This window comes from Micromesistius poutassou (genome assembly GCF_964030765.1).
Source record: "Micromesistius poutassou genome assembly, chromosome: 2".
Taxonomy (NCBI): Eukaryota; Metazoa; Chordata; class Actinopteri; order Gadiformes; family Gadidae; genus Micromesistius; species Micromesistius poutassou.
This window is the reverse complement of record NC_140272.1, coordinates 21,171,386-21,199,330: the sequence shown is the minus strand read 5'-3', so window position 1 is coordinate 21,199,330 and position 27,945 is coordinate 21,171,386. Positions and strand designations below refer to the sequence as shown.

Here is a 27,945-nt window from a genome sequence, read left to right as displayed (position 1 = left end):
AACCTGCCTACTGTTGTCAGAACATGTGACTGTCAGGTAGCACTACCTAGTTCATGGTGCTACTGAAGGTCAACGATTAGGATTTGGTTTGATGGCTTTCCCCCAAATTGTGTTTTTTTATAGGAATTTCCATCACTACGTAAAAACTGTTTCTGAACATGATATGAAATATTCAATCTGGGCCAGAATCACTCACAAATGAAAAGACATTGATTCATCTCATTCAATTTAGTCTTGGAGTATACAAATATTTAAACCAGTTCATTTGTGTAACTGGTTTATTTATTTTTGGTAGACCAGTTTAGGAAAATAACAATTACATGGACCTTTCTGTAGGCATTCACATACTGTCCAGAAATCTGAAACATTGAATGAGGGACTATTTATAAAAGCAGTTTAAATATATATATATTTAGGAAAGTCATGAAACCAAATCATCACTGTTCACCTGAGGTAGCAACAATAACAAAGACAAATACGTTCTGACAACAGTAGGCAGGTATCATTAGTGAGGTGTATCCTTACCTGTTGTTTTCTAATAGAGAACTTCAGAACATGATGATTGGAGATCTTATGAGATATTATATATATATATATATATATATATATATATATATATATATATATATATATATATATATATATATATCCTTCCTGGCTAAGCGCAACAACTCTCCAGGTTTCCAGTCTGAATATATGAGTGTGAGAAACAAAAAATATATATATTTAGTCTGTTATATAGCCTACATGCTAGGTGTGTACTGTCCTAAATATAAACAAAAGACAATTCAGTCACATTCTCTTATGTAATTGATACGCTTTTGGAGTGGTTAAAAATTGTCAAAGTGAGTTTTTGTTTTGAGGTTTTTTCATTTTTGAAATAGCAAGCGATCAAGAGACCTTATTAACTGAATATCTGTGAACAAGTCGACTAATCGAGTGAACTCAGTCAAACCTGGTTCAAGAGCACTCGTTAGATATGATATTTCCTTCCAGGCCTGGCACAACAACCTACCAGGACCCATTTGGATTAATAATTGATTTATAACATTTCTAAAATGCTGATGATTTTATGGTGATATATCATTAGTTACTTCTGTTATATCCAGACTGTTCTGTTTCTCGGTCACCATGTAGTAAACACACAATTTATAGTGAACTCATCTAATGCACAAGTCACCTACAAACGAACAGTTACATGTATATAGTATGTTTATCTTTATTCTAATAGTTTTTTATTATATTTTATTTTCAAATTGGTAAATTTTATTTGTACATATACTCTTGTTTCGCACTCTCTTTTCCCACTGAACTGCTGGTCACTTATGAATTTCTCCTAAGGGGATTAATAAAGGACTATCTTATCTTATCCATTTGTCCCCTGTTCCTTTCCCAAAAAGGCAAGGCAAGGCAAGGCAACTTTATTTATATAGCACTTTTCATACACAAGGCAGACTCAAAGTGCTTCACATATAAACATTGTCATACAATAAAATAAAATAATAGATAAGTAAAAAGTAAAATAGATAGAAAATAAAGGCAAAAAACATTTTAGAAAGGCAGAGTTAATAAAAATGCATTTTAGAAAGTGAGAAAATAAAGGCAAAGTTACTAATAAAATAAAAAAATAGAAGCATTGTAGATTTAAGATTTAGCAGAAAGCTAAAGCAAACATAAAAGTCTTCAGTCTTGTTTTAAAAGCTGTCAGAGTTGGGGCAAGTCTTAAATCCTCAGGGAGTTTATTCCAGCTATTTGTTGCATAGTAACTAAATCCTGCTTCCCCATGTTTCGTGTTGACTCTGGGGATAATTAACAGATTGGTCTCAGAGGATCTTAGTGGTCTAGAAGGCTTATGTAGTGGAAGCATATCAGTTAAATATTTTGGCCCTAAACCATGTAGGGATTTATAGGTTAGCAACATGATTTTAAAATCAATTATCTGACATACAGGGAGCCAATGTAATGATTTAAGAATTGGTGTAATATGTTCACATTTTTTGGTCTTTATTTCTAACAAAGACCAAAAAATGTGAACATATTACACCAATTCTCTAGCAGCAGCATTCTGAACAAGCTGTAGTTGCCTTAGAGTTTTTTTTGGGAGACCTGTAAGGGGACCATTGCAGTAATCAAGCTTGCTAGTGATAAAGGCATGTACAAGTGTTTGTAAGTCTTCGGTAGACATGAGCCCTCTAAGTCTTGCTACGTTTTTAAGGTGATAATATGCAGATTTTGTAACTGATTTGATGTGACTGTCGAAATGTAAATCTAAATCCATGATAACCCCTAAATTTCTGGCTTTGATTGAGGTTTTCAGGGACAGAGAGTGAAGGTGTTGGGTAACTTTAAGCCTTTCGGTTTTAGCACCAAATACAATTATCTCGGTTTTGTCCTCATTTAGTTGAAGGAAATTTTGGCACATCCAGTCTTTGACTTGCTCAATGCACTGGCACAACAGATCTATGGGCTGATAGTCATTTGGTGATAGAGATACATAGATTTGCGTGTCATCAGCATAGCAGTGATGGTCAATATTGTTATTTTGCATGATTTGCCCTAGTGGGAGCATGTAGATGTTGAATAGAGAGGGTCCTAAGATCGAACCTTGTGGGACTCCACATGTCACGTTTGTTGATTCTGAAAAAAAAGATGAATATGAAACTTCAAAACCATTAGCTGAGTTTAAACACATTCACATTTAATGTAAAATTAAAATCCCTTAATTATTACACACATTAGTATAGTCTGAATGGAACCTGGCAAGTTGTTGCCCTCGGTCTGGAAGGAGATATAATCATATTTCATTAGAGCTCCACTCATGTTCTGCTGATCTCTGATCCGATGTGTTGACAGATCAGATTGGCAATTTCCAGCCCAACTATAGACTGAAAACCAATCAACCAAAAACCCGCCCAAAACATATATTACCAGAAAACCGATTATTCATTTACTTATGCAATGGCAAATACATATAATGTTACAATAACTTAAAGAACATAACCTTGAGAACTATGTAAAGTAAACGCCAGCTCGACTGTTACATCATCCTCCTGACTCCTTACTGGCTGGCACGGGTCAAATCGAAACGTCAGCCTCAATTCGATTGATGGTTGTAAAAATATTTATAATAATTAGTAGGTAAACTCGTTTTTTTTTCTAAATTATATCAAAATTGTTTTCATAATATTGAAGATACAAGTGTGTTGAATGGTTAAACGTGTCAACGTAGTAGTTGAAGTGTCATAGAATGGGCGGTGGCTTCGCCCTACTCCCACTGTAAAAATATATATTTTAAAAGTAGAATATCTTATAAGAAAGAAAGAAAGAAAGAATGACACTGGAATCAGCATGACCTAATATTGCACGTACAGATGTGGCTGCAATTTTAAGAATGGATATCTACTCTGCTAATGAAATATTGAGAACACAAGTGTCCATAACAGATTTATGAATGCTTTATTAAATGGTAACAGCTGCAGCTCATGAATTGTGTCGCCTATATAAGGATAGAAACAGTCAACACTAATTAATCATGTAGAAAGGCTTTAGGAATGGCCTAATGTCTCTCTCTGTTTGTATTCATATTTGCTTGTTGATATTGAGGATCTTCTTTATCCATTGACAGCCTCTGGTGAAGACCTCAGGCAACCATGGCCCTCTCCCTCAGCCTACCATGGCCCTCTCCCTCAGCCCACCATGGACCTCTTCCTCCCTCTCAGCCGCACTTCGTCCAGTTTCTTGATGACAGCTGAGGACTTCTTGGACGAGGTGGCGTAACTCTCCAGCAGCTTCTGGAACAGCGGCTCCGTGTTGGGGTGGGTGCTGAGGAAGGCCTTCTCCAGGACATACAGGTCCACCCCCTTGTCCTCGGGCAGGGCGGAGATGTAACTCAGGCCAAAGTCTATGAGCACCAGGGTGAGCTCTGCCTCCCCGTCGCCGCTCCTCCTCAGCAGCATGTTGGAGGTGGTGAGGTCCCCGTGGACCACGTCCTCATCGTGCATCCGAGCCAGGATCTGGCCCACCCTGGCTGCCAGTGGCCCCAGGGGCTCCAGGGTGGGACTGGGATAGGACTGCTGCTGAGTCGACACGATGTGGTCACGCACCGTCACCGAATCCACGATGTCCTCCAGGAAGATGCAGTGGGAGGTGTAGTCCACAAAGTACACCACAGGGGTGGGGATGCCTGTTAATAATGTTACGTCAGGAATGTGCTCCTAATCAATGATGGTTCTCAAAAAATGTACAAGAAAGTTTAACAATATGGGAAATATTGTTGCACTATGTGTGACCATTTTATTGTTTTTATATAGAAAAATAAATAAAAAATACCCTAGTAAATATATAACCACTTAGGCTATAACAAATGCACTTGACTACCACTTATAAAACCTATACTATACAAGCATCCTTTTTACGAACACCTATTTTTTTCCTTAATATTCTTATTATTGCTTTTGCAGAATGAGATTGTAGGCTTTGATTGTTGTAAAATGCTGTGCTTAAGTTGGAATCAATTGTAAATCAGATTAAGATATTGAAATAATAATAACTTAAAACACTGTTTGAGAGGAACAGACCAGCTCTTCTGCATCGCTGTATGGAGCGCACTTCCTGCACGGTCCTACGGTGGGTGAGCTTCTCGTCTAGCAGAGGGTGGCGGTACTTCTTTGGGAACCTTTCTTTAATAATGGTCGACCTCCCCAGGAACACGTCTCGGTAAACACGGGCCTCCGCTCCTTGTTTTAAAACGCTTCCCTTGCTGAGGAACTCGGACACAGCCATGCCTCTCTCCAGCTCCATGTTGACATTGGTCTTCCTCTTCTGAGCATTCAGCTCTGTGCTTTAATATACCGCCACCCAGCGTCGACTAATATCAACTACACTGTGCTTTAATATACTGCCACCTAGCAGCGACTAACATCAACTACACTGTGCTTTAATATTCCCTAGCGGCGACTACTGTCAACTACACTGTGCTTTAATATACCGCCACCTAGCGGCCACCAACTACACTAACCTTTTCAAACAATAGCATCCACCTACCTTAATTAAACTTTTTAAAAAGTAGACCTATAAATGTCACATAAATATTTATACTTTTTATAAAGTATAAAAATATACCGTTTTATATAGAGTGTATTTAATATATTGTAAAGTAAAAATACCCTTTTGTCTATAGTCTACTATGGTTTGCATCAAGTTAAAATTACAAATGGCTAACGTTACACTTAAATAAGCATAAAAACATGTTTCCCGAATATAACGACCTTCATGTGTTGAAATATAAACAAAAACCGGAGAGAATGTGGTGATCATGTATTAATATTAACATAAATTAGCCTACGTCATTTAATAGTTCTAGCATCCATAGTAGTGTCTGTCACCTCAAAATGAAAAGGTTGTATCTGTTGGGTTTGAGGTCGTGTTTGTCCTGATCTTGACAGGCTACTGTCGTCAAACGTCGATCTGGTTTCTTCTGAAACTTGAGACAGTAATCTGCCACGCCACGTAGGAGAAGGAGACGGTCCGGGCGCCAGAGCCGATAAGCTCAGCGGGGAGCGTTTGGAATACAGTGGTGGGCTGACGAGTCCTGATCGACTTGATGTTGGTTGTTAGGCTTGGATATATGGAAATACAGCCACTGACCGCGCAGAGACCAATGACCGTGCAGAGACGGCTGGTATAACGGGGGAATGAAACCAGCATCGAGCCTCATGCATTGATCTTACCCGCCATGGAGCCTATGTTCCCACTACAACCTCTGTATGGGAAACGGTAAATATTTCAGAAAACTTCTTTATCAAAATTGACTGACATTTTATTTCTAGTGTTTATTTATTTATTTATAATGGTCTTAGTTTAGTTTAATAAACTGCAAAGGGAAAGCAGAATAAGACGTCACGACGAATGCCACAAGACAAAGTGGAGGTATGTTTCTCCTTCTGAAGATAAAGTTACAACACAACACCCAACCCTCCGAGGCAGACGAACTCCTTAGGCCTGTACATGTTAGGTTAATGTTATTAGACAATTTATCACTATTAACAATTGTTATTTTGTAGCCTGAATATGACAGATATAGCCTAAGCTATACATGTTGGTACATTGAATGATACATGCTGTGTTTGTGTGTGTGTGTGTGTGTGTGTGTGTGTGTGTGTGTGTGTGTGTGTGTGTGTGTGTGTGAATTGTATGCGTGGTAGGTATGGTATGTATGTATGTCGATATACATATTGTATATATGTATGAAACTATATTAATTAGCCATATACAGTTGGTATCAAGGTATCATATCTTGTTATCTTATTGTTAATCTTGTGTCTTCTTGTATTATGTAGCATAGCATTTTCCCAATTATATTATTTATAGCTTATCCCCAGCTTATTGTATCTTGTCTGCTTCTGAAATAATTAAACTTCCTTTTGGCATAAATAAGATATTTATTTATCTATGATTACCTTTTGGATTCAAAATGCCATGTGGATTCATCAGGTGATCAAACATTTTAACATAAGGCTAATTTTAACTACTATTTAACTATTTAACTATTTAAAATGTATTTTTTTTTATACATTATTACATGCCTTATAACTCCTGTAAAATGACATGATAATATATCCATCTCCCGTTAATTCCAACAAGGATGTTGGCAAAACTAAGCCGAGGACGGGAGTGTTGTGGTGCCACTGAAGTGGTCCCGCTAATGAAATCATGACAATCAGGAGGGTTGTCATGGCTACAGGCTTCCAATGGCCTCTTGTTGTGTTCTCTGGTCATGTCTGCTGGGCACAGCTGGCCACAAGGCTGGGGGACGAGGGCACAGACGCCATCTCTCCATTCAGTTTACATGTTTTGGTTTCCTGTTCCTTGTGTTGCACAGACGGCCTTTGTTAAACTGAAGAAGAACAAGTTGAACTACAGTGGATTTAATCTTTGTTTCCTGAAGGGTGTCATGAACAATGGGTAAGTTACTGATATTGTTTAGTTGAAGTATTTTCAAAACAAGAACAAACAAGCCTCTGAGCCTCTATGTTGTGTTGCTGGTAATTCTTCAATAATTTACAGAAGCATGATGTTTTCAGATTAGTGAAACAACAGTATTTGGGGTGTATTTGATTGGTGTTTAAGCTGACTCTTTAGCATACTGAGTTTGCATTTCACAGTTGCACCCTGAGATCTGAAAGTTTGCATAACTCTTCTTCTAACAAACATATACTTTGTACTTTAAGGACTGCATGTTTTGTACTGATTGACCCAATTGAGTTCCACTGTCTTGTATGTCAACACAATAATCATGATGAAATCTCTGTTGTCTCAGGTTGTCCCCTCTTGTTGCTGACCAGCGCGGTGTCCGTCCTGGGCGGCCTGGTCTTTGGCTATGAGCTGGGAATCATCTCGGGAGCCCTGCTCCAGCTCAAGGCTGAGTTTGGACTCCTGTGTGTCCAGCAGGAAGCCCTGGTCAGTGCCTTACTGGTGGGAGGGTTAATGGCCTCCCTCGTGGGTGGCTGCCTGATCGACCGCTGCGGCCGCAGAACCTCCATGCTCCTCAGTAATGCGCTGATCACGGCGGGCAGCCTGGTGGTGCTCAGTGACTCCTACGGGGGTCTGGTGGTGGGACGCATCACAGTGGGCTTTGGGATGTGTATCTCCTCCATGTCCTGCTGTATCTTTGTGTCTGAGATGGTCTCCCCTGACCGCAGGGGGCTGCTGGTGACTTTGTACGAAGCTGGTATCACCGTGGGCATCCTGGCAGCCTACGCCACAAACTACCTCCTCTCCGACACCCCTAGAGGCTGGAGGTTTATGTTTGGAATAGCTCTGGTACCGACGTTGGCACAGTTTGCTTGTATATGCAGTCTTCCGGTCAATGCAGATGGAACTAACGTTAACAGCGATGGTTTTCAGACGGAGAGAAAGCTCATGAGTCTTGTTCAAAGTCCAGCAGCAGACGGGGCGCCAGTCGGTAACACCAGACTGGACAAGCAGCTCAGCGTGGTGTACCTGTTTCAGTGCAGGGACAACATGAGGCGCCGCACCACCATCGGCCTGGGGTTGGTGATCTTTCAGCAGCTCAGCGGCCAACCCAACATCCTGCTCTATGCCTCAACCATCTTCCATTCGCTGGGCTTCCATGGCGACGCCTCAGCAGTGCTGGCGTCCGTGGGCTTGGGGCTGGTCAAGGTGCTCGCCACCCTAACCTCCATGGTGCTGTCCGACAGGGTGGGCCGCCGGCCTCTTCTCATTGGTGGATGTGCCTTCATGGCAGCGGGTCTGCTCACTGTTGTACTCCTCGGTGGACAAGCGGCACTCGGTGCCCACGGGGCTTGTGTGGTGAACTCCCAGAGTGCCAACCACACATCTCTGCCCAGTTTGGCACCTGCTGATCTGACGGTGTCCAACAAGTCTCTTGGAGAGCATCGCAGACTGTTTGATGTGTCAGAGATCCAAGAGATTGTAATGGATTATTCTGTGAACCCCACCAATGCGTCCTCTGTGTTGTCGTCCACACCTGGTGTCCAGGGCACGGTGGTTAACTGGATCATTCTCATCTGTATCTTCGCCTCCGTGGGTGCCTACTCTATTGGATTTGGACCCAGTATGTGTTCTTTTGAATTGCATTTCACTGAAATTATAACATATTTGAACTGTGTAAGAGATGATTTCTTCTGCACATTTCTTCTGCTTTCTACAGTAACCTGGCTAGTCCTGAGTGAGATCTTTCCTGTGGGAATCAGGGGAAGGGCGTTTGCATTCACCAACTGCTTCAATTGGGCTACACACCTGTTGGTCACCTGCTCTTTTTTGCATGTTATCGGTAAGTACGTAGGCTTTGCTACAGAAATTCAATACATTTGTCAGTTTGGTTTGCCAAAGGCTGAATTAAAATGAGCTTTGCTCCTTGTAGCTTACATTTAAAGCATGTCCTCATCTGTAAAAGTCTGGTTGGAAGGCTTCATTGATTCTCGGCCGACACTTGAACTGTGCATTTCCTCAACAGATGCGATTGGACTTTCAGGCACGTTTCTTTTGTACGGTACAACATGTGTAGCCGCAGGTATATTCTTCTACTGTATGCTTCCTGAGACCATGGGGAAGACTCTGGAGCAGATAGATGAAGAACTTAGCACAAACAGGTAACTTTCCAGTTGAAGGATTTGGCTTGTTTGCCAAGAGCCCAGGTGGATTCTTGAACTGTCGGCTGTTCAGAAAATGGACAGCTGGCTAGCCTTTGACATCCTTTATATTTCTATATATACTATATGTTGCTTCAGATTCTGTCTACATTAAGAAATAAATGATATGGTGGGGGATAACTTCATGTTTTGTAGAAGTTGGACTCTGTCTGGATCTGCTCTCAAGGGGTGAGGGAATAGAAAATCCATAGTTTAGATCAAAAATTCACCGCTCATGACCAGGACCTTTAACTGCTCGCCTCTCCAGGTCTGTGAGCATGTGCATTGTGTCCCGAATGCTTCTGCTGCATTTCAGTCAACACGCCCAAGTGTAGCCTCGCTCATTGGCCTAGAAGCAGCCACAATTGCTGCTCAGAATTGTAACAATGCTTCTCAGTCTCCAAGCCTGTGAGCACAGTGGCTAGTAAACTTGTGGTCTTGTTGGCTTTTGGGCCTAATTGGAGAAAGCTACCTAGCCAGGGCAGTTCATATGAGCTTACCTGGGCTGGACCAAACAAAGGTATAGCTATGGGAGCTGCTAAATACTTGTTTGGAATATAATAGATCAATTAATCCCCACCTGCCTAATTTTGGAGCGCATCTACGCCACGAGAGGGGGTGAGTTAAACAAAAAGACTATTAGACAATAACCCTGGGGTCTCAACAAACCGGTCAACTCCTTTACATTTCAAGAGGAAACCAAAGATAAATGCACATCCCTGCTTTGTTCAGTCATACCCCAATATCACATTTAATTTAAATGTGTAATATCCCAGAAGACAGAATGGCATTTAATTCACTCTTCTTTAATTCACTCTTCGAGTTCAAAACACTCAGTCGAGTGTTTTGAACTCCGATTTGAACCACTCAGAGCATTGCCAACCGTACAAAGCTCTACAGAGCGGGAGACTGTCTAACCACTAATAAAAGTGTAATAAAAGTGTCTGAACTATAAATATGTTTTTTTGTTTTGCAGGGTACACAGTGATAAGGAATGTTGCAGCAGTCTGAGAAGGAGGACTGCCACTGTGAAGTACCAGAGAGTAGAGTGTCAATACAGCGACACAAACTGAACTCAACAGGGAAATTACTTATTTGAATGGGAGAATCTTCTAGTGAATGTTCCACCTAAGCTAGGATGGGGTAGTAACATGTCGAAGGACAATCATTGAAGGATGCAAGTCTGTGCATCACAACCCTGAACAATCAAGATCTTTTCGACCTCAATGTGTTATTAAAGGTCCCATGGCATGAAAATTTCACTTTATGAGGTTTGCTTACATTAAGTTGAGTTCCCCTAGCCTCCTTACGGTCCCCCAGTAGCTAAAAATTGCGTTAGGTGTAAACCGAGAAGTAGCTATCTTTCTCCGTCTTTGAAAAAAGGATCGCTGAAACGCTTCGATTTGGCTTCCGGTCCCATATGATGTCATATGGGGCCATGTTACCGCCCCTTTCTCTGCTTGGCCTGCCCAGAGAATTTGGCCCGCCAATGAGACAATAAGCTAGGATCGTGCGAGCGCCACATGTGTGTGTGTGTGTGTGTGTGTGTGTGTGTGTGAATACACACACTGTAACGCAAGTATTCTTTGTTATTTGGATAACCGTTCTGCTGTTGGTGTTATGGCGCGCAACACAATAACGCAAGCTTGCATAGAGGAGAAAAGGATTGTTGCCCAGGATTGTGCGTCGGCGCTCAACTGTAGCAGGCAGTGGGGCTGGGCGGCAGCCCCGAGCGTTCAGCGGGCAGCGGGGCTCCGGCAGCGGGGCTGGGCGGGGCTGGGCGGGCAGCCCCGGGGGTGGCCAGCGTTCAGCGAGCAGCCTCAGGGGCGGGCAGCGGGGCTCCGACGGACAATCCTGGGCAACAATCCTTTTCTCCTCCATGTCGCGGTTCCCAATTCCTTCACAACCAACCCGACGCAGACAACCCCAGGCAACAATCGCGGGCAACAATCCCTTTCTCCGCCATTTCGCGGTTCAGTCTGTACTTAATATTGACGTGGCAGTGGAAGAACCAGAGGCGTCTGAGAACCCGACGCAGTCGTTTGAGATTCATAATATCATCCGGAGGTGCAAACTTTTGACCATGATAATATATATTATATTATATACATATATAGGCTAAATATAATATGATATTATTTAGATATAGAGCTCCAGGACTCCCGCTGGAGCACCCAGAGTCTTCAGTGTTCACTGTAAACACTAGTGCATGGTACCGTGGCCGCAAGCTGCTCAGGGCCACACCCCCACCCTCCACCTTGACCCGCCTCTAAAAACGGCACGTTTGTGGAGAGCTCATTGGCTCGTAGTGGCTGTAACTCTGCACCAAGGCTGAATTTCTTGAACGTCTTCAAGTACTGTATTAGGGGACCACTAACACCTATATTAAAGCATCCATTAAATAGCATGCCATGGGACCTTTAACAATGCCGAAAGAGAAGGCTTTGGCATATAATTGACTGTTATCACACTGGATGTTATTTATGTCTAAATATTACAGCTACAAACCAAGTATTAGGGGGATCTGTAATATTTACATGTGGGAAGATGCCTTCACGTCAACTTAAAATAAAACAATGTTAAAAACAATCCCTCTGAATCTCTTTGTTGATCTACTTCAACGCATGCTTGTATGGAAGCATATATGTAGCAAAATTGAAATGGCAATGCAATTTGCAATTAAAAAAAAAAAAGTCATTGCATTATGCAATTGACAATTCATAATGCAATTGAATAATGTAATTTGAAAATACGTTATTCAAAGTGTATTTTAATATGCAAAGTGACAATGAAATCCTCAATTCAATTTGAAAAAGTTAAACAATAAAAATATAATTATAATATAATAACATTTTGTCACATTTTTTGAGTGCCTTTATTCAAATAGAAAAGCTATAGCGCCCAAGTCATTACAATGCACTTCGCCACGCTCCGTGTGTTGCAAAATTCAGATGACATTTCAATCCGCAAAACGCTTCGCAAAATATTTTTGCGATCTATCAGCGAATCGCGTGTGGGCGGCACAAGTCACTTCCTCGTAATTTCCAGGTTTATGTTCGTATGTGTCAGCAGCAATGGAGGGGATTGTCGCTTCGCTCCGAAGTTTGACAGATGATGTGGAGAACAATCGTGTTGAGGATGCAGTTGATAGAGTGCGTGCTCTGGGAGATAGGATAGACGACTTATCCTATCTGGTGCGTTTTGACGCCAGTGTGGATTTCCCAAGTGCTACAGGCACGAGTGCGAAACGTAGGGTCGGGAGACCTACCGTGGAGAAATCCTTGGAGGCAATAGAGGGATACTTCTCCCATGATGGTCTCGCAGAACCACCCTACACGCGCTATAGCTTTCCATATGAATAAAGGCACAAAAAATGTGACAAAATGTTAAATATATTTTTATTGTTGTAACTTTAAATTGAATTAAGGATAAAATACACTTTGAATAACTATTGAATTGCATTGCTATTTTAATTTTGCTACATATGCTTCCATATGCTTGAGTTCCCACACCTTATTTCTTAAGTAGGGTAACTGGTCTAAAATCAACTTTTTAATTTTTTCTCCAGCACTTAAGATTTTACGATCAAGTTATCGTGTCATTTGATGGACGTAATAAAGCAGCGAGTCGTATATCTGATAAATAAAACGTGTTTATTTACACAAATGTTTTCAAATACTAGTCATCTACATAAGGACATAAAAATATATACAGTGATGTCAGGACTTGTACAGCTCAGTTATTAAGCCAATGTATACATGGAACTGGTTGCATTTTGAGTTTTCTGAAAGGAAAAAAATATTCATATGTACAACATTGCCTATAACTCTCACTCTGAAACTGGCACTAAACGTGTGTGTGTGTGTGTGTGTGTGTGTGTGTGTGTGTGTGTGTGTGTGTGTGTGTGTGTGTGTGTGTGTGTGTGTGTGTGTGTGTGTGTGTGTGTGTGTGTGTGTGTGTGTGTGTGTGTGTGTGTGTGTGTGTGTGTGTGTGTGTGTGTGTGTTCCTGGTCAATGCTTCTTGTTTGTCCGATATACAAACATATCCAAAAAACAAAAAAACCTAGCCAGATGAACAGAATGAGGGACCCCCTCTAAATTAAACTCTACTAGTGTCAGTCAGTCAGCCTTCATTTGCAACTCTTGCTCACAAAAACAAACCTTAGGTTTTTGGTTAGTATTCTTTTCCGTATGAGGTGAAGTAAACTTTTGGTTAGGTGGTGAATTTGGAGGAAAGCAACCGGAGAACAGCTTGAGGACAAAGGAAAGCAGCACAGCGAGGAACATGAAACATAAAAACAAGATTAACGGGGCTCAACAAAAACGTGGACACGACCGACCGGCTCGCTGAATGGAAAACAAACGGGGACTTAACCTACGTCTAGCAGTACAGGTGTGCTGGGTAAAAAAATAAATAAAAGGTTATATCAAAAAAAACTGGTTCCATCTTATTTAGTAGAAAGGCAAGACGTAACAGTTTTATCAGCAGAGGCAATGTGTTACCCAGGGCAACATCCCCGTGTAGCGGGGAGCACGAGAGCAGCACCAGACACTGGAGTAATGCCGGACGGTCTCCTGGAGGCCTCCACTAGGCTCTCACTGGAGCAGACGCCTCAAGCTTGGTTTATCAGTAAACTGTATCAGGACGATACGTTTTGGTCCGTGTGGCTAACCTCTCTTGGCTCTCTACTACGCGTCTTTAGGGACTAAATGGTCTGTAATCATCTGGAAAATAAAGAGTGGGTGGGGTGGGGGGTATCTCAATACTGAAGGATAACTGCATAACTTCTTTTTTTTTACTTGAACCCCATCTTCATTAGTTTTTTATTCATCTAATGTTGGAACACCTGACAAAAAAACACAGACGCTATCCTTTAGACACACACACACGTGTGGAACATGGGTGGAAGGCAGGCCGAACCGTTGGTGTTCACATTACAAACATTCATCAGATCAAATGTTCATCCACCAGGGAGGAAGAGAGGCTCAAAGGAAACAGACCCACGGCCACTCAGAGCAGCGAGGCATCCAGGACCCCAGGCCAGGGGCCCAGTGAGTCAGAGTGGGGGAGGGGGGCGGCGCCGGGGGACCCTCACTGGGGGGCCTCCTCACTGGGGGACCTCCTCACTGGGGGGGCGGTGCTGGGGACCTCCTCACTGGGGGGGCAGGGCTGGGGGCCTCCTCCCTGGGACTCCTCCTCACTGGGGGGGCGGTGCCGGGGACCTCCTCACTGGGGCCCGGAGGTGGCAGCGGGCACAGGGGCCTCCTCACTGGGGGGTCTCCTCACTGGGGCCCGGCGGTGACAGGGCCTCCTCCCTGGGGGGCCTCCTCACTGGGGCCCAGCGGTGGCGGCGGGCACAGGGGCGCTCAGGGAGTTGTTGGCAGCGGACAAGACGGGCGAGCCAGAGAGAGGGCCCAGGGCAGTGGAGGCTGGTAGGGCAGAGATACCTGGGTGAGGTGGAGCAAACACACTATGAACCAGAGCTAGCTGGGTGAGGGTGGAGCAAACACACTATGAACCAGAGCTAGCTGGGTGAGGGTGGAGCAAACACACTATGAACCAGAGCTAGCTGGGTGAGGGTGGAGCAAACACACTATGAACCAGAGCTAGCTGGGTGAGGGTGGAGCAAACACACTATGAACCAGATAGCTGGGTGAGGGTGGAGCAAACACACTATGAACCAGAGCTAGCTGGGTGAGGTGGAGCAAACACACAATGAACCAGAGCTAGCTGGGTGAGGGTGGAGCAAACACACTATGAACCAGAGCTAGCTCGGTGAGGGTGGAGCAAACACACTATGAACCAGATAGCTGGATGAGGGTGGAGCAAACACACTATGAACCAGAGATAGCTGGGTGAGGGTGGAGCAAACACACTATGAACCAGAGATAGCTGGGTGAGGGTGGAGCAAACACACTATGAACCAGAGATAGCTGGGTGAGGGTGGAGCAAACACACTATGAACCAGAGATAGCTGGGTGAGGGTGGAGCAAACACACTATGAACCAGAGATAGCTGGGTGAGGGTGGAGGAAACACACTATGAACCAGAGATAGCTGGGTGAGGGTGGAGCAAACACACTATGAACCAGAGATAGCTGGGTGAGGGTACTGCTACTTGAATGCATCAGGGCCCGGGTATGGTTCAAACTGGGGAAGCTTTAGGAGGTTCTTTGTTCCCACAGTGATCAGACTCTTTAATAAGAGTTGATGACTATATATGATGCGGTGATTTATTCTGGTGCCATTGCTGTGATTGTGTCCTTTCGGTGTCTATGTGGTGCATACCTATTATTTGTTGCTGTAGTGCATGTTGTACTGTGCCCTGTCTTGATGTATATACTGTCCTATTGATGTATGTTATTGGCAAAAGAATTTCCCCCTTGGGGATTATTAAAGTGCAGTTACTAGCCATAGGGATGTCACGATACCAGAAATTTAGTAGTCGATACCAATACCAGTGAAATTCCACGATTCGATACCCAATTCGATACCACGGTCAAAAACAAAACAATAAATCCCATGTACTTCAACATACACTGATTTATTAAAAACATTTAAACATTACAAAAAACAGTGGCACTGGCATGTAGCCTTCAAGTAATGAATAAAAATAAACCACTATTAACATTACAAAAAAAGAACAGTGGCATGTAGCGTTCAAGTAATAAAAAAAAATTTAAAATACGCGCTGAAAGCAGGCAGTCATGCAGCTATGCGGCTCGCGTTTACACTTTCATGGCGGGGTTTAAAACATAACTTCCAACCTATTATTAAGTAATATAATGCAGGTGCACAAGGAAGCCACAGGAGACGCCGACATTGTTTTCAACTGCTCTGTATCGCGCCGTATTAATTACCAAGCATGCATCGGCTTTGAGTTGGTTTGTTACTTTGAAATTGCATACGCTCGCAACACACGCACACATTCACCGCCACACCCACTACAACCTGCAATCAAAACAACATCAAGTAAGTGATGCCGAACGCAGTCGTACCATGCGTGTTTAGAAGCGCAACATTGAAACGGGTCCCGTCTGAAACAGTCGCGCGGCGCAGCGTTCCAAACGCAAAGTACTTCCAGACACGACTCTTGCTATTCTTTTTATCGACGAGTCGAGGCGGTGCCGTCGCACTCGCTGCAGCTGCCGTCTTCCATGTTTCCATGTAGGTGTATATGTTGCCCACGTGACGTCCAGAGGAATTGTACCCTCAGTACCTACGGTACTAAGAAAAACGAGTACCGTCACGTTTTTAGAATTTTGGTATCGACTTGGTACCGAAGTATCGGTTCTCTTGACATCCCTAACTAGCCATGCCCTGCCGTGCCCTGTGTGCCTGGTACCTAACATCCGTCTGTCCGTCCGTCCCCCCCATAATACGTTTTCTGAGCGACCCCCGATGTGTGTGTGTGTGCCTCACCAGTCATCATGTTGGCCGTACTGACGGCTGGGATCCCCCCGGGCAGGTTAGCAGAGCCCGCCATGCGAGCTTGGTCCTTTACGATCGGGACTGAAATGGAAACAGACCCAGTCAATACGAGGCATGAGGCTGCGGCACCGTTCCATGCTCAGGCCCGCCGGCGGACGTACAGAAGTAGGGGTGGTCCATGGCCTCGCGGGCGGTCAGCCGGGCCTGGTGGTCGTAGCGCAGTAGCTTGTCCAGGAAGTCAAGTGCCTCTGGGCTCACCAGGTGCTGGTTCTCACTGTGGACGAAGCGCTCCCACCGCTTACGGGAGTGTCTGAGGGGAGGGGGCATGACGTTAAAACACCATCAGGATCACATCTCATCTACGGGGGTGTCTGAGGGGAGGGGGCATGACGTTAAAACACCATCAGGATCACATCTCATCTACGGGGGTGTCTGAGGGGAGGGGACATGACGTTAAAACACCATCAGGATCACATCTCATCTACGGGGGTGTCTGAGGGGACAGGCTGAGCTTTAAAACACCATCAGGATCACATCGGACTGTTTCTAGAATCAGTGCACATGACCATATGGTAACAAAATCTTCATCTATATATGGATTCAACTTGAAACACACACACACACACACACACACACACACACACACACACACACACACACACACACACACACACACACACACACACACACACACACACACACACACACACACACACACACACACACACACACACACACACACACACAAGTGGTCTTCAACTTGTAAACATGCCAAAGGAGTGGAAAGAGCCACCTCTCCCCTCACCATAAGCAGGTTAAAAGTTGTTTGGTACCATCAAATAACTACCTGCCAAGGATGTCGTTGAAGCGTGGCTCCAGCTCAATGTTATACTTGTCTATGTAGTCGTACAGGTCTTCAGTTCCCAGAACTTTGGCTATTCTCACCAACTGATGGAAATAACACGTATACAAAATAAAATGGATAAAGAAAAAATGACAACTTCAAACACATGCATCTTTCATTATTTTGTATGAAAGGTCTCATGATATGCAACCAGGTGTGTGTGTGTGCCGTTACAAGCTGTTTTGAAAATCTGGCTCTTCTGACATCACAAGTGGGAGTGTACACCTAGATGTGTGACGGATAGATGGGCAACGTTTGCTACAGTAGGCTGGTAGACTGATCTATCCAGCGTACATCTAGGTGGACACGCCCACTTGTGATGTCAGAAGAGCCGGATTTTCAAAACGGCTTGTAATGGCTAAACACATCCACACCTGGTGGCATGTCATGGGACCTTTAAATAAAAGGTTTAATTGGAAAATGACCCACAGCCTACCTGATCATAGTTGTCGTGGCCATGAAAGAAGGGCTCCTTCCTGAAGATCATGCTGGCCAGCATGCAGCCCAAGCTCCACATGTCCAGACTGTAGTCATACATCTGAACACCAGAAGGTTACATAAGAGGCTGGAATCGTGATACACTTCTAGGTTGTTTGCATGTTCCGCGGCTGTGATTGGATGACTCCAGATGTTATTTGATTAGGTGGTTGGTGTGCTGGTACCTGATAGTCCACCAAGAGCTCAGGTCCTTTGAAGTAGCGGGAGGCAACTCTGACGTTGTACTCCTGTCCGGGGTGGTAGAACTCGGCCAGACCCCAGTCTATGAGGCGCAGCTACACACACAGCACAAGGGATGAATGACTCCTCTTCCTTTACTCATACCTCAAGCACTTCTAATCTCCTGCTTGCTCTTAAATGCACATCATATGTGTGACAAAAGGGACATCTCAGGAACAGAATGCGTGAAAAAAGTCTTAAATATACCAATAATAAACAAATGTTTGTGGTCACATCCATCTCTGTGACATCAAAAGAAATGTGGATATCATAATGATCAGTTTTAGGCCCAACCCCTTTATGAACATCTTTGATAAAGCTAACATAGCCTATTTATTTTAGAATATTATTTTGTCCATTTGTTGAAATTATCTTTACTTCCAGGAGATATAATAAATTGAAATGCCCTGAAAAAAATATTTCTTCAGGCTTTTCTGTAGGTTTCTCAGAAAGGCCTAGCCTAGCTTTAAAGGACAATGAGCCTCCTTTCTGGTTTGACTAGGATGAAATGGAGTGGTTGACACCAAAATTTTGTTTTCAGAAATGTGCAACTCACCGAGTGGTTAGTGGTGTTCGTTGATGTTCCAAATCAAGTATCTTAGCGAGATACAGTTTCTGTCGTGTTTGACTGCACATTTATCACATTTGTATATCCAATTGATTTCTGTTGGATTTCTGTCAGTGCTCATTGACCGGAAACGGAAAAGGGGGCTGGTTGTAGTCTTTTCGCTCGGTTCTAGCCCTACTGTTGAGACGGAGAACCGAGTGAAAAGACTACAACCAAACGTAAACAGCCTCCCATTCCGTTTCCGGCCAATGAGCAATGAGTCTTCCAACAGAAATAAATGGGAGTTACAAATGCGATAAATGTGCAATAAAACATGACAGAAACTATTTTGAAAACGAAAGTTTAGGGTTGTTCTAAGGACATGTTTTTGAATGCCCATAGCCAGCCATTCTGAACAGGCAGGGGTGGTTTTAAATGAGTCAAATACCCGAGACAGGACCAATAGTCAAAATTTCGGTGTCAACCACTCTATTTCATCCTAGACAAACCAGAAATGGGGCTCAATGTTCAAAATATCAGAATTGTCCTTTAACCTCTTCATCCCGAAAGGCTTTAGCAGGCTTTTTATTAACCTATTCATTATTAGGAGACATTATGATAGAGTTTTTTCTGAAAATAACATACCCAAATAAAATAGAGTATAACTCCACAACTGCAAGGGATAGTATATGTTATCTTGGTACCAAAACAAAGATGGTTGTGCAAGTGAAATATTCAATGTAGATAGTAATTGGTTGGAGTGAATATAGCTAGAACGCAGCATGAGTGGAAGATATAATTTCCACCTGAAATAAATTATGTTTTAGATTAATACCATCTTGTGCATTATCAGTTGTTGGCCCTATAGTTATATAGTTATAGTACAACATCTGATGAGACCCTGAGTCAACATTTGATGCTAATAAAGTGAAGTACAGCAAAGATGGAGGTTTAGAGTAGAGGTGGGTTAAGGTGAAATCTCAATAAAACAATGAATCTGTTGCAAAGTGACAGTAAAACCTTTATGAGATACAAACAGGTAGATCTCTTGGGAACCCATTGTACAATTTTGACACTTGAACCCTGAATTGAAGGTCTGGGCGAATATAATTAAATGACACCAAGCCAAACACTCGCAAATACACCATATGCCCACCAGATGGCGATGAAGGACCTCTGTTATGATTGATGGCATTTTACCCATTTCCTCAGAAACACTCTCCTAGTCATTGATTGTAAACACTGTGGCCCAATTCGGAAAGTAAAATCTCCTAACCTTTATGCCACCTTTCCTTAACCTTTGTTGATAACGTCATCGGGTCAAGGCGAGATGAAAAGGTGCTTCCTTTCGAAGATAGGAAAAGACAGCTCTGTTTGGGTTTACATGAGTCTTGACTTTCCTTGATAATTTTCCTCAAAGCCAAAGAACTTCCAAACAGCGTTCCTGCTGTTTTCTTTCTCTATCAAAACCAGTCGCAGAGGCGTTGCACCCATCATGAATGTTGGCTAACACCATCGAGCACACAGCGACTACTGCCGAATTACTGCACGAGTGCAAGTTTTAGTCACTCTAAAACTCACCATTTATTTCAGGCAGAAATAAAATCTGCCACTTATGCTGTGTTCTAGCTTTGTCCACTCAAACCAAGTAGTATACACATTGACTATTTCACTTGCAGAACAATCTCACCGGTGTTACCTTTCTTGTGACCAATATTTTATATTATAGCCCTTGCAGTTGTGGAGATACTCTATTTACTTAGGTTCTTTACGTACGTTCTTTTCAGAAAAAAACCTTGAAATAAGCCAGTGATGAATAGGTCAAGTGACTTCAGGGGTATGTCAGTTGCAGAAGGCACAGCCTATGCACAGGTATTGATTTAACCTTCGGTGCCCAGCTGTGGCGGGGCACTGTCTTCTTCTTTGCATAGCAAAGATAAGCTCTGATGACCAAAACAAGGCGGCTCTTTGACTGGGATTCTGTTGCATGCAATCACAACTAGGGATGTCACGAGAACCGATACTTCGGTACCAAAATTCAAAAAACGTGACGGTACTCGTTTTTCTTAGTACCGTAGGTACCGAGGATTCAATTCCTCCGGACATCACGTGGGCAGCATATACACCTACACGGGAACATGGAAGACGGCAACTGCAGCTGCAGCGAGTGCGACGGCTCCGCCTCGACTCGTCGATAAAAAGAATAGCAAGAGTCGTGTCTGGAAGTACTTTGCGTTTGGAACGCTGCGCCGCGCGACTGTTTCAGACGGGACCCGTTTCAATGTTGCGCTTCTAAACACGCATGGTACGACTGCGTTCGGCATCACTTACTTGATGTTGTTTTGATTGAAGATCGGCAGGTTGTAGTGGGTGCGGCGGTGAATGTGTGCGTGCGTGTGCAATTTCAAAGTAAACAAATCAACTCAAAGCCGATGCATGCATCCAAAATTATTCGTTCAAAACCAAATAAACAAATCAAAAACAGCGTTGCTTAATCGCTTCAAATACTTTTTCTTTTCAAAACTTGGTAATTAATACGGCGCGGTACCGAGTGGTTGAAAACAATGTTGGCGTCTCCTGTGGCTGCCTTGCGCACCTGCGTTATACTACTTAATATTAGGTTGGAAGTTATGTTTTAAACCCCGCCATGCACGCAACTGTAAACACGAGCCGCATAGCTGCATGACTGCCTGCTTTCAGCGCGTATTCTTTTTTTTAAATTATTATTATTACTTGAACGCTACATGCCACTGTTCAATGTTAATAGTGGTTTATTTTTATTCATTACTTGAAGGCTACATGCCAGTGCCACTGTTTTTTGTAATGTTTAAATGTTTTTAATAAATAAAGTACATGGGATTTATTGTTTTGTTTTTGACCGTGGTATCGAATTGGGTATCGAGAATCGTGGAATTTCACTGGTATTGGTATCGACTACTAAATTTCTGGTATCGTGACATCCCTAATCACAACAATCAATTGCATGCAATCACAACAATCAATTGCATAAAAATAAAAAAACAAGAGTAATTTAACATGCACAGCTTGACCAGATGTTTTTAAAACGTTCCAGATACTTTCTCCTGCAGCACTTGCCCGTCAAGGTACTCGGAAGGACGATCGACTGGACAACTATTAAGGTTCAGCCCAGTTTATAAATTGTATGAGATAAGGGGTGCGCTCCTGGCATAGCCTGTGTTTGGGCCTCACCTTGCGATGCTCGTGGTCAATCATCACGTTGTGAGGCTTGACGTCCCGATGCATTATTCCCATGCTGTGGCAGTAGTCCAGGGCCTATAGAGGAGGCAAGTGCAAATAAAAAGTGGAATTCTGTGTTATTCACTGAAAATGTATGACCGTGATCCTGCTCAGACAGTCTTGAAATATCTGAATTCAAGAATTGAGCAGCCGTCCTCTGATCATTGACAGATGACGGTGTTAGGGCCTCACCTTGAGGATCTCGTACATGTAAAACCGGATGTCATAGTCGGTCAAGGTCTGATACAGTTGCTGGGGAAAAAACAATGGATAAGCTTGGTAATTTCCTTAAGCAGTGATAATATATAATAAAATAACAACATACACCACACAGAGCAGTCTTTGTTTTATACTACCAACTAGGGCTGCTCGATTATGGAAAAAAATCATAATCACGATTATGTCAATATTGAAATCTCGATTATTCAAACAATTATTTTTGGGTTTGAAAACATGATGCATGTTTACACTTTGTAAATGAGAACTTTGAAATTTCCCCTTAAAAATATACAGAAAATGGTCAAATAGAAAACAAAGTCCAGATACAAATCCAGCTGTTCTGAAATTTCTATTAAAAAATATATATATATATTTTTGATTAATCGCCCAGCCCTACTACCAACCATTACTACCCACAAGTAGGAATATTTTAAAGAATGGATCTCACCTTGAAGTCTGTGTTGTTGACGTGTTCAAAAACCAATGCTGGAGTGCGGGACTAAACACAAATACAAAGAATTACAGTTGGGTTTACATTAAACACTAGAGCTGGGGAAATACTCAGTCTACTCCTCTTACAGCGGGCCTACTGGGCTTTTTGCTATTGCTGCCTTATGGGATCCCTACTATACAGGGTAAGGGTTCAACAATAAAAACTGCCAGTAGCTCTTAACATCAACTCCTGAAATAATGAATCCACTGAAAGAAATGTACTTGCTCCAATGGATGCTCCTTTCGATGGATGCATCAAAAGATTGAAAAGTCAGCCTCACACACTTGCAAGTGTGTGAGGGGACAGTAGCTGAGGATGTAGAGCGGGTTGGCTGGTAACCAGAAGGTTGCTAGTTCGATCCCCGACTGCTCTTGACGAGCTGGCTGTCGCCCTGCGTGGTTGACACTGCCGTCGGTGTAAATGAATGGTTCTAGCTAGTGGTCTAACATGACATTTTACCATTGAACCCTGTATAGATATGGGAATGAAAGCCAATAAACATAGCTATGTACTTACACAGAGATATTTCCACAGTGACACCGATAAGCATGTACTGGTGGAGAGCTTGCTATGCTATTAGTACAGTGGTGTTACTCAATACTTAAGTCTAGTACAGGATTGTTATACGTCAATATTGTTGAAATGCATCTTTTGTTGGTCCAGATATATGAACAGGTATGCCTGTCACGATTTCTGGGCAATAAATTGTCCCAGAAATTATTGTAATAAGCAATAATATTGCTGTTTTGAGACCATTTTCTTCTAATATAATGATAATGGCATAATCATGCAACTACTAATATAATGATAATGGGATAATAATGCAAGTACACTCTCTCAAAGATCAATAAACTGTTTCTAAAGAATATTTAATACTGGAACTGGAAGATATTTTAAATATTCAAAATAAAAAAACAAAACAACCAAAAACAATAAATAAAATGGACTATAAAAAGGAAATTGAAATAAAAACTACATGAAGCGAACTACACTGAGTGTGCACCATTTGTCCTGTTTGTACTTTGTACTACCGTTTTACAACAAATGCGACATACCGGCTAACACAGGTTAAGTGGTTCACCACAGTCATTCGGTTTGAACCCAAAGTGCTCCCACGCGGCAGCCGTCGCATTCGGCTTTGAAACCAATTCCATCTTTGTTTATTATTATTTAATAATTATCTATTATTCCTCCAAATCTCAACTAGTGTTTTCTCTGGCTTGCTACTCCTCACGGGGCTCTCATGCGGCATTAGGAAGACTGGTGTAGACGGGCTCTGACTCTGTGCACCGCCTCCCCACACAGAGACCATGCAGCTGACAAGTGTGACACGACACAAGGGTTAACTCCTCATTAAGCTAAGGAAGCGAGAACTCTTGTCGTCTCTTTGATAGAGAGATACACAAGTAAAAAAAAGTATGCAAAGGAAATTATTATTATTATTATTATTGCGACGGACATGACTTACCACGGGGTCTTTCACGATATCAATGAGAGAGATGATGTTGGGGCCTCCCCGAAGGTTCTCCAGGATTTTGATCTCCCGCTTGATTTTCTTTTTCTTCACCGGCTATGGAGAACGATAAGAGCCTTTAGCTGCAAAGGAAACCAGTTGCATCCAAGAAGCACTGGTTTGCCAGAGTAGGCCCCTTACCTTGAGGATCTTCACCACCACCTTCTCGTTGTTGGTGATGTTGACTGCCTCAAAGACCTCGCTGTACTTCCCCCGGCCTAGCTTCCTCACCAGCTGAAAGTCATCCTGATTCCTGAAGCAAACCAAAGCAACATTAAGTGGAAGAACTACCATATGCTACCATTTATGCAAGACTAAATGGTAAATGGTAAATAGACTGCATTTATATAGTGCTTTTCTAACCTGTGGCCACTGAAAAAAGAGCTTTAGAATATCGCCAAACATTCACCCAGAGTCAACCACCCAGGGTGACAGCCAGCTCGTCAGGAGCAGTGAGGGTGAGGCGTCTTGCTCAAGGACACCTCAACACTCAGTTGGGAGGAGAAGGGTATCAAACTAGCAACCGTCCGGTTACCAGTCAACCCGCTCTAACTGAGCTGCTGCTGTGTGTGGGCACTAGGACTCACCCCCATTCCACCACGTGGGACTCGTAGTCCCAGTACTCCCTGGGCCGGTGTGTGTTGACCTCGGTGTACACGCGGGCCCGGCTAGGAACCGGTCCAGACATGTCAGACAGCTTGGCTGCAGTCTGGAGGCCTCGGGGTCTTGAGGTCCGAGGGGAGGAGGAGAGGAGGTAGGGGGGCTCTGAACCTCAAGGGTGTAAAGAGGAGTAGAAAGGGAGGCCTATGTGGAGGGTGGGGCGGGGGAGCGGGACTGTGGGCACCTTGGGACAGCTGACAGAGAAGAGAACCCATAAATAAAGGATTAGATGAGCAGATAAAGAAATTCAGATTCCAATCCAACTGAACCTAAACAGACCAACATTTGAAATGGCTCCCATCTTCTGGAACAGTTTAGGTCTCCAACCACTGATGATACCAAGCTCCCTCTAGTGGTATACGGAGGATTAGCTAAAAATAAATAATACCATTAAATACAATATTTTAAATGAGAATATGCCTACTGAAACTAAGATCACTGAAATCCATCATCAATAAATAAATACAAGTTTTCAGTTTTTTCTGTAAAACTCTACTGTATTGTACCGCCTGTCATAACGGTGGTACTTGGAGAGCCTAATATTTTCTGAGGTGGTATGTGGTGTCAAAAGTTGGAGAACCACTAGTCTAGCCAATAAGTGTTTAGAGTTGCACAACGACCTAAACGACCACTGTGGCACAGAACACAGACTATAGTGAAACACACGAATAGGAATCTTGCGCAGTTGTTCCAAAACTTTGTGGGCCTGTGACACGATAACTTTTTATCCATCCCAGGGCTTAAATTTCAGCACAGGATTGCGGATATTGCGCATATTTTTTTTCAAATCCCGCAACTCAGGCCAGCATAATGCGGGACAATCCCGCACAAATTTCACTTGGTTGTCTGATCAATTTATAAGAACGCGACGTTGTGAATTCGGATCTATTGACTTCACTTGACGAACCATCTTCCGATTTCGGTGGTGCATGTCCTTTGTACAATCTTTGATCTGGCGACAAGCGCTCGCACGCAGGCACATAGAACCCGGTCGCGCTTGCTCCTTCTCGCTCTCTCCCTCTCAAAGGTTGTACACGACCCATGTGCTGTTCTTGGCAATTATTTCCATCGCTATGAGCTTTCATTAGGCTAATGCAAAAATGGACCGCTGACTTAAACATACCTCTACAATTTCAGCGCAGGATTGCGGGCATTGCGCAATCTGTACACATTCATGGTACATCAGGATACTGATGTACGAGGAAGATGTGACCAAGAAAGGAGAGGGAGAAACTAATAGGACTGTATATAGTTCAGAAAATAAGTCAGCAACTCCTGTTTCCATAGTACATGTAAAAATATTAAAAGTTAATGAATTCATTGAAAACAAAGGGTTTGATGTCTTCTTTTCTTCATTTTTCAACGGAGCAAAAATAAAGCAGAAGACAGAGTACAGTACACAAGAGTTAAAATAATATTTCCTGTCACAACCATCACGCATAATATTTGCCATGCCGTTTGATTCAAATATATTTCAGAATTATAGGGGGCGTCTAGACTCTCCCTGTAAAATAACATGTGAATGGTTTAATTTATGTTGAACCAATAGTTTCTCTGAGAAATTGTGTCAATTTGAGCACAGATGTCACATCCATAACGCTGGAATCGGTCTTAAGCAGTGTTGTGTCATGTTCATGGTGCATTTAGCACGTTATCGGTACCATACTCACCAATAACCTTTTGCAGCAAAAATATAACATCATGATATGCATGCAATGATATAACAAAATGTGGCAATAGGCAAGGCCATGGATTGATCAATGTGTATTCTTTCACGTTAGGTCACCGAGACAAATGGTAAATTGTACTATAATTATGTTGTCCTGCTCCCAGTTCAATTAATTGCCATAGTTCAATCAACTCCCATGGTTCAATTAACAGATCAATCAAAATATCTGTTGGTCGGATTAGCAATGAATGGTAGTACGAGGCTACAGCTAGGTGGAAGGGTGAGGTACCATCAGACTGTTAACAACCTCATGTCCAAATGACCGGAACGGTGAGGTACCATCAGACTGTAGGTACAGCCTCATGTCCAAATGACCACACGAGTACAGAGAAGGATCGAGAAGGATTGTTAACGTTATATTGTGAGCGAAACAGACGAATGTATAATTTCCTTGACGAGTGGACAGAGCTGTCGCTAACCCACTTTAATCTCCCCCTCATGCACCAACGTCAGCCCTCTGAAGACCAGGTCCACACCAAGACCTGGTCCACACCAAGACCCGGTCTGTAGCAATTCAAACTAACTAGCTCAGCTTACGTTCGCAAAAACAAGTAACTGCGGCTAAAGATCTAGCCATCCGATTCTATAACCAGGTAGCATAATGCTATAATCAAGTAGCATAATGCTATAACCAGATAGCATAATGCTAAAACCAGGTAGCATAATGCTATAACTAGTTAGCATAATGCTATAACCAGGTAGCGTAATGCGCTGAACCGCTAGCTCACGGAAGCTAATACCAGCTAGCTCCTTAGCCGAGTTAGGTCTCAACTCTTTCAGATATTGTATTTACTGAGGAATCACTAATGACGTTTGAGATAGTTAATCAGTGAATAAAAATACATACCCCCTGGATCAATTGAATGATGGACAATCTCGTCGAGAGCTGTAACAAGCTAACAACAAGCGGTCCTCTCGCCGGTGAAGCGCCGTGCGGTCGGTGTCGTCGCTCCGCCCAGATATCCGAGCAGCGCCTCCTGCGGCCCGCCGGCGGTGTGACGGGTCGATGGAGGCATGCATCACTGTTATTCTGGGAGTTGGTTTGAAATGAAGAGTGATATCAATGCAGGCGTGAAGCCCAACGACTCATGAAGCAGACTACAAAATGCAAAACTAGGAATAATAAATAAAATGGCGAATTAAATACCTGAAGCATATTCAGATCAGAAATAATTATGTTTAGCAAAGCAAATACCCAAACTCAATGAAAATCGGTAAAGTAACTACTAACTCTTAAATCAAACTCAAAATGATGCAGCCTTCATATGTTTTTAGAATAATTAAAAAAAAGTTTGTCTCTTG

General features: G+C 42.9%; 3 protein-coding genes across 5 annotated transcripts; 1 reads left to right on the top strand and 2 right to left on the bottom strand.

Moving 5' to 3' along the window:
• Positions 1-3,439: 3,439 nt before the first annotated feature.
• Positions 3,440-4,800, bottom strand: tp53rk (TP53 regulating kinase; the record flags this gene model as incomplete). Its single annotated transcript, XM_084464256.1, has 2 exons — positions 3,440-4,183; positions 4,578-4,800. 2 exons carry the CDS (start codon positions 4,798-4,800, stop codon positions 3,687-3,689), a joined length of 720 nt encoding a protein of 239 aa, XP_084320382.1. The 3' UTR covers positions 3,440-3,686.
• A 755-nt stretch (positions 4,801-5,555) lies between these two features.
• On the top strand, positions 5,556-10,862 carry slc2a10 (solute carrier family 2 member 10). Of its 2 annotated transcripts, XM_084464206.1 has the most exons (7): positions 5,556-5,775; positions 5,859-5,928; positions 6,881-6,963; positions 7,319-8,596; positions 8,693-8,815; positions 8,999-9,134; positions 10,150-10,862. In XM_084464206.1, exons 3-7 carry the CDS (start codon positions 6,960-6,962, stop codon positions 10,244-10,246), a joined length of 1,638 nt encoding a protein of 545 aa, XP_084320332.1. In that variant the 5' UTR covers positions 5,556-5,775; positions 5,859-5,928; positions 6,881-6,959; the 3' UTR covers positions 10,247-10,862. The 2 variants fall into 2 exon arrangements, with proteins under 2 accessions (XP_084320332.1, XP_084320331.1); XM_084464205.1 differs by lacking the exon at positions 5,859-5,928.
• Positions 10,863-12,807: 1,945 nt separating this feature from the next.
• On the bottom strand, positions 12,808-27,615 carry LOC311339042 (casein kinase II subunit alpha-like). Of its 2 annotated transcripts, none has more exons than XM_084464401.1 (13): positions 27,491-27,615; positions 24,842-25,108; positions 24,396-24,507; positions 24,210-24,311; positions 22,697-22,747; positions 22,222-22,281; positions 21,982-22,065; positions 18,170-18,280; positions 17,944-18,045; positions 17,451-17,551; positions 16,765-16,913; positions 16,595-16,684; positions 12,808-14,620 (listed from the first exon to the last, which is right to left on the bottom strand). In XM_084464401.1, exons 2-13 carry the CDS (start codon positions 24,940-24,942, stop codon positions 14,502-14,504), a joined length of 1,182 nt encoding a protein of 393 aa, XP_084320527.1. In that variant the 5' UTR covers positions 24,943-25,108; positions 27,491-27,615; the 3' UTR covers positions 12,808-14,501. The 2 variants fall into 2 exon arrangements, with proteins under 2 accessions (XP_084320527.1, XP_084320528.1); XM_084464402.1 differs by having other exon boundaries at positions 12,808-14,602.
• Between the last annotated feature and the right edge of the window lie 330 nt (positions 27,616-27,945).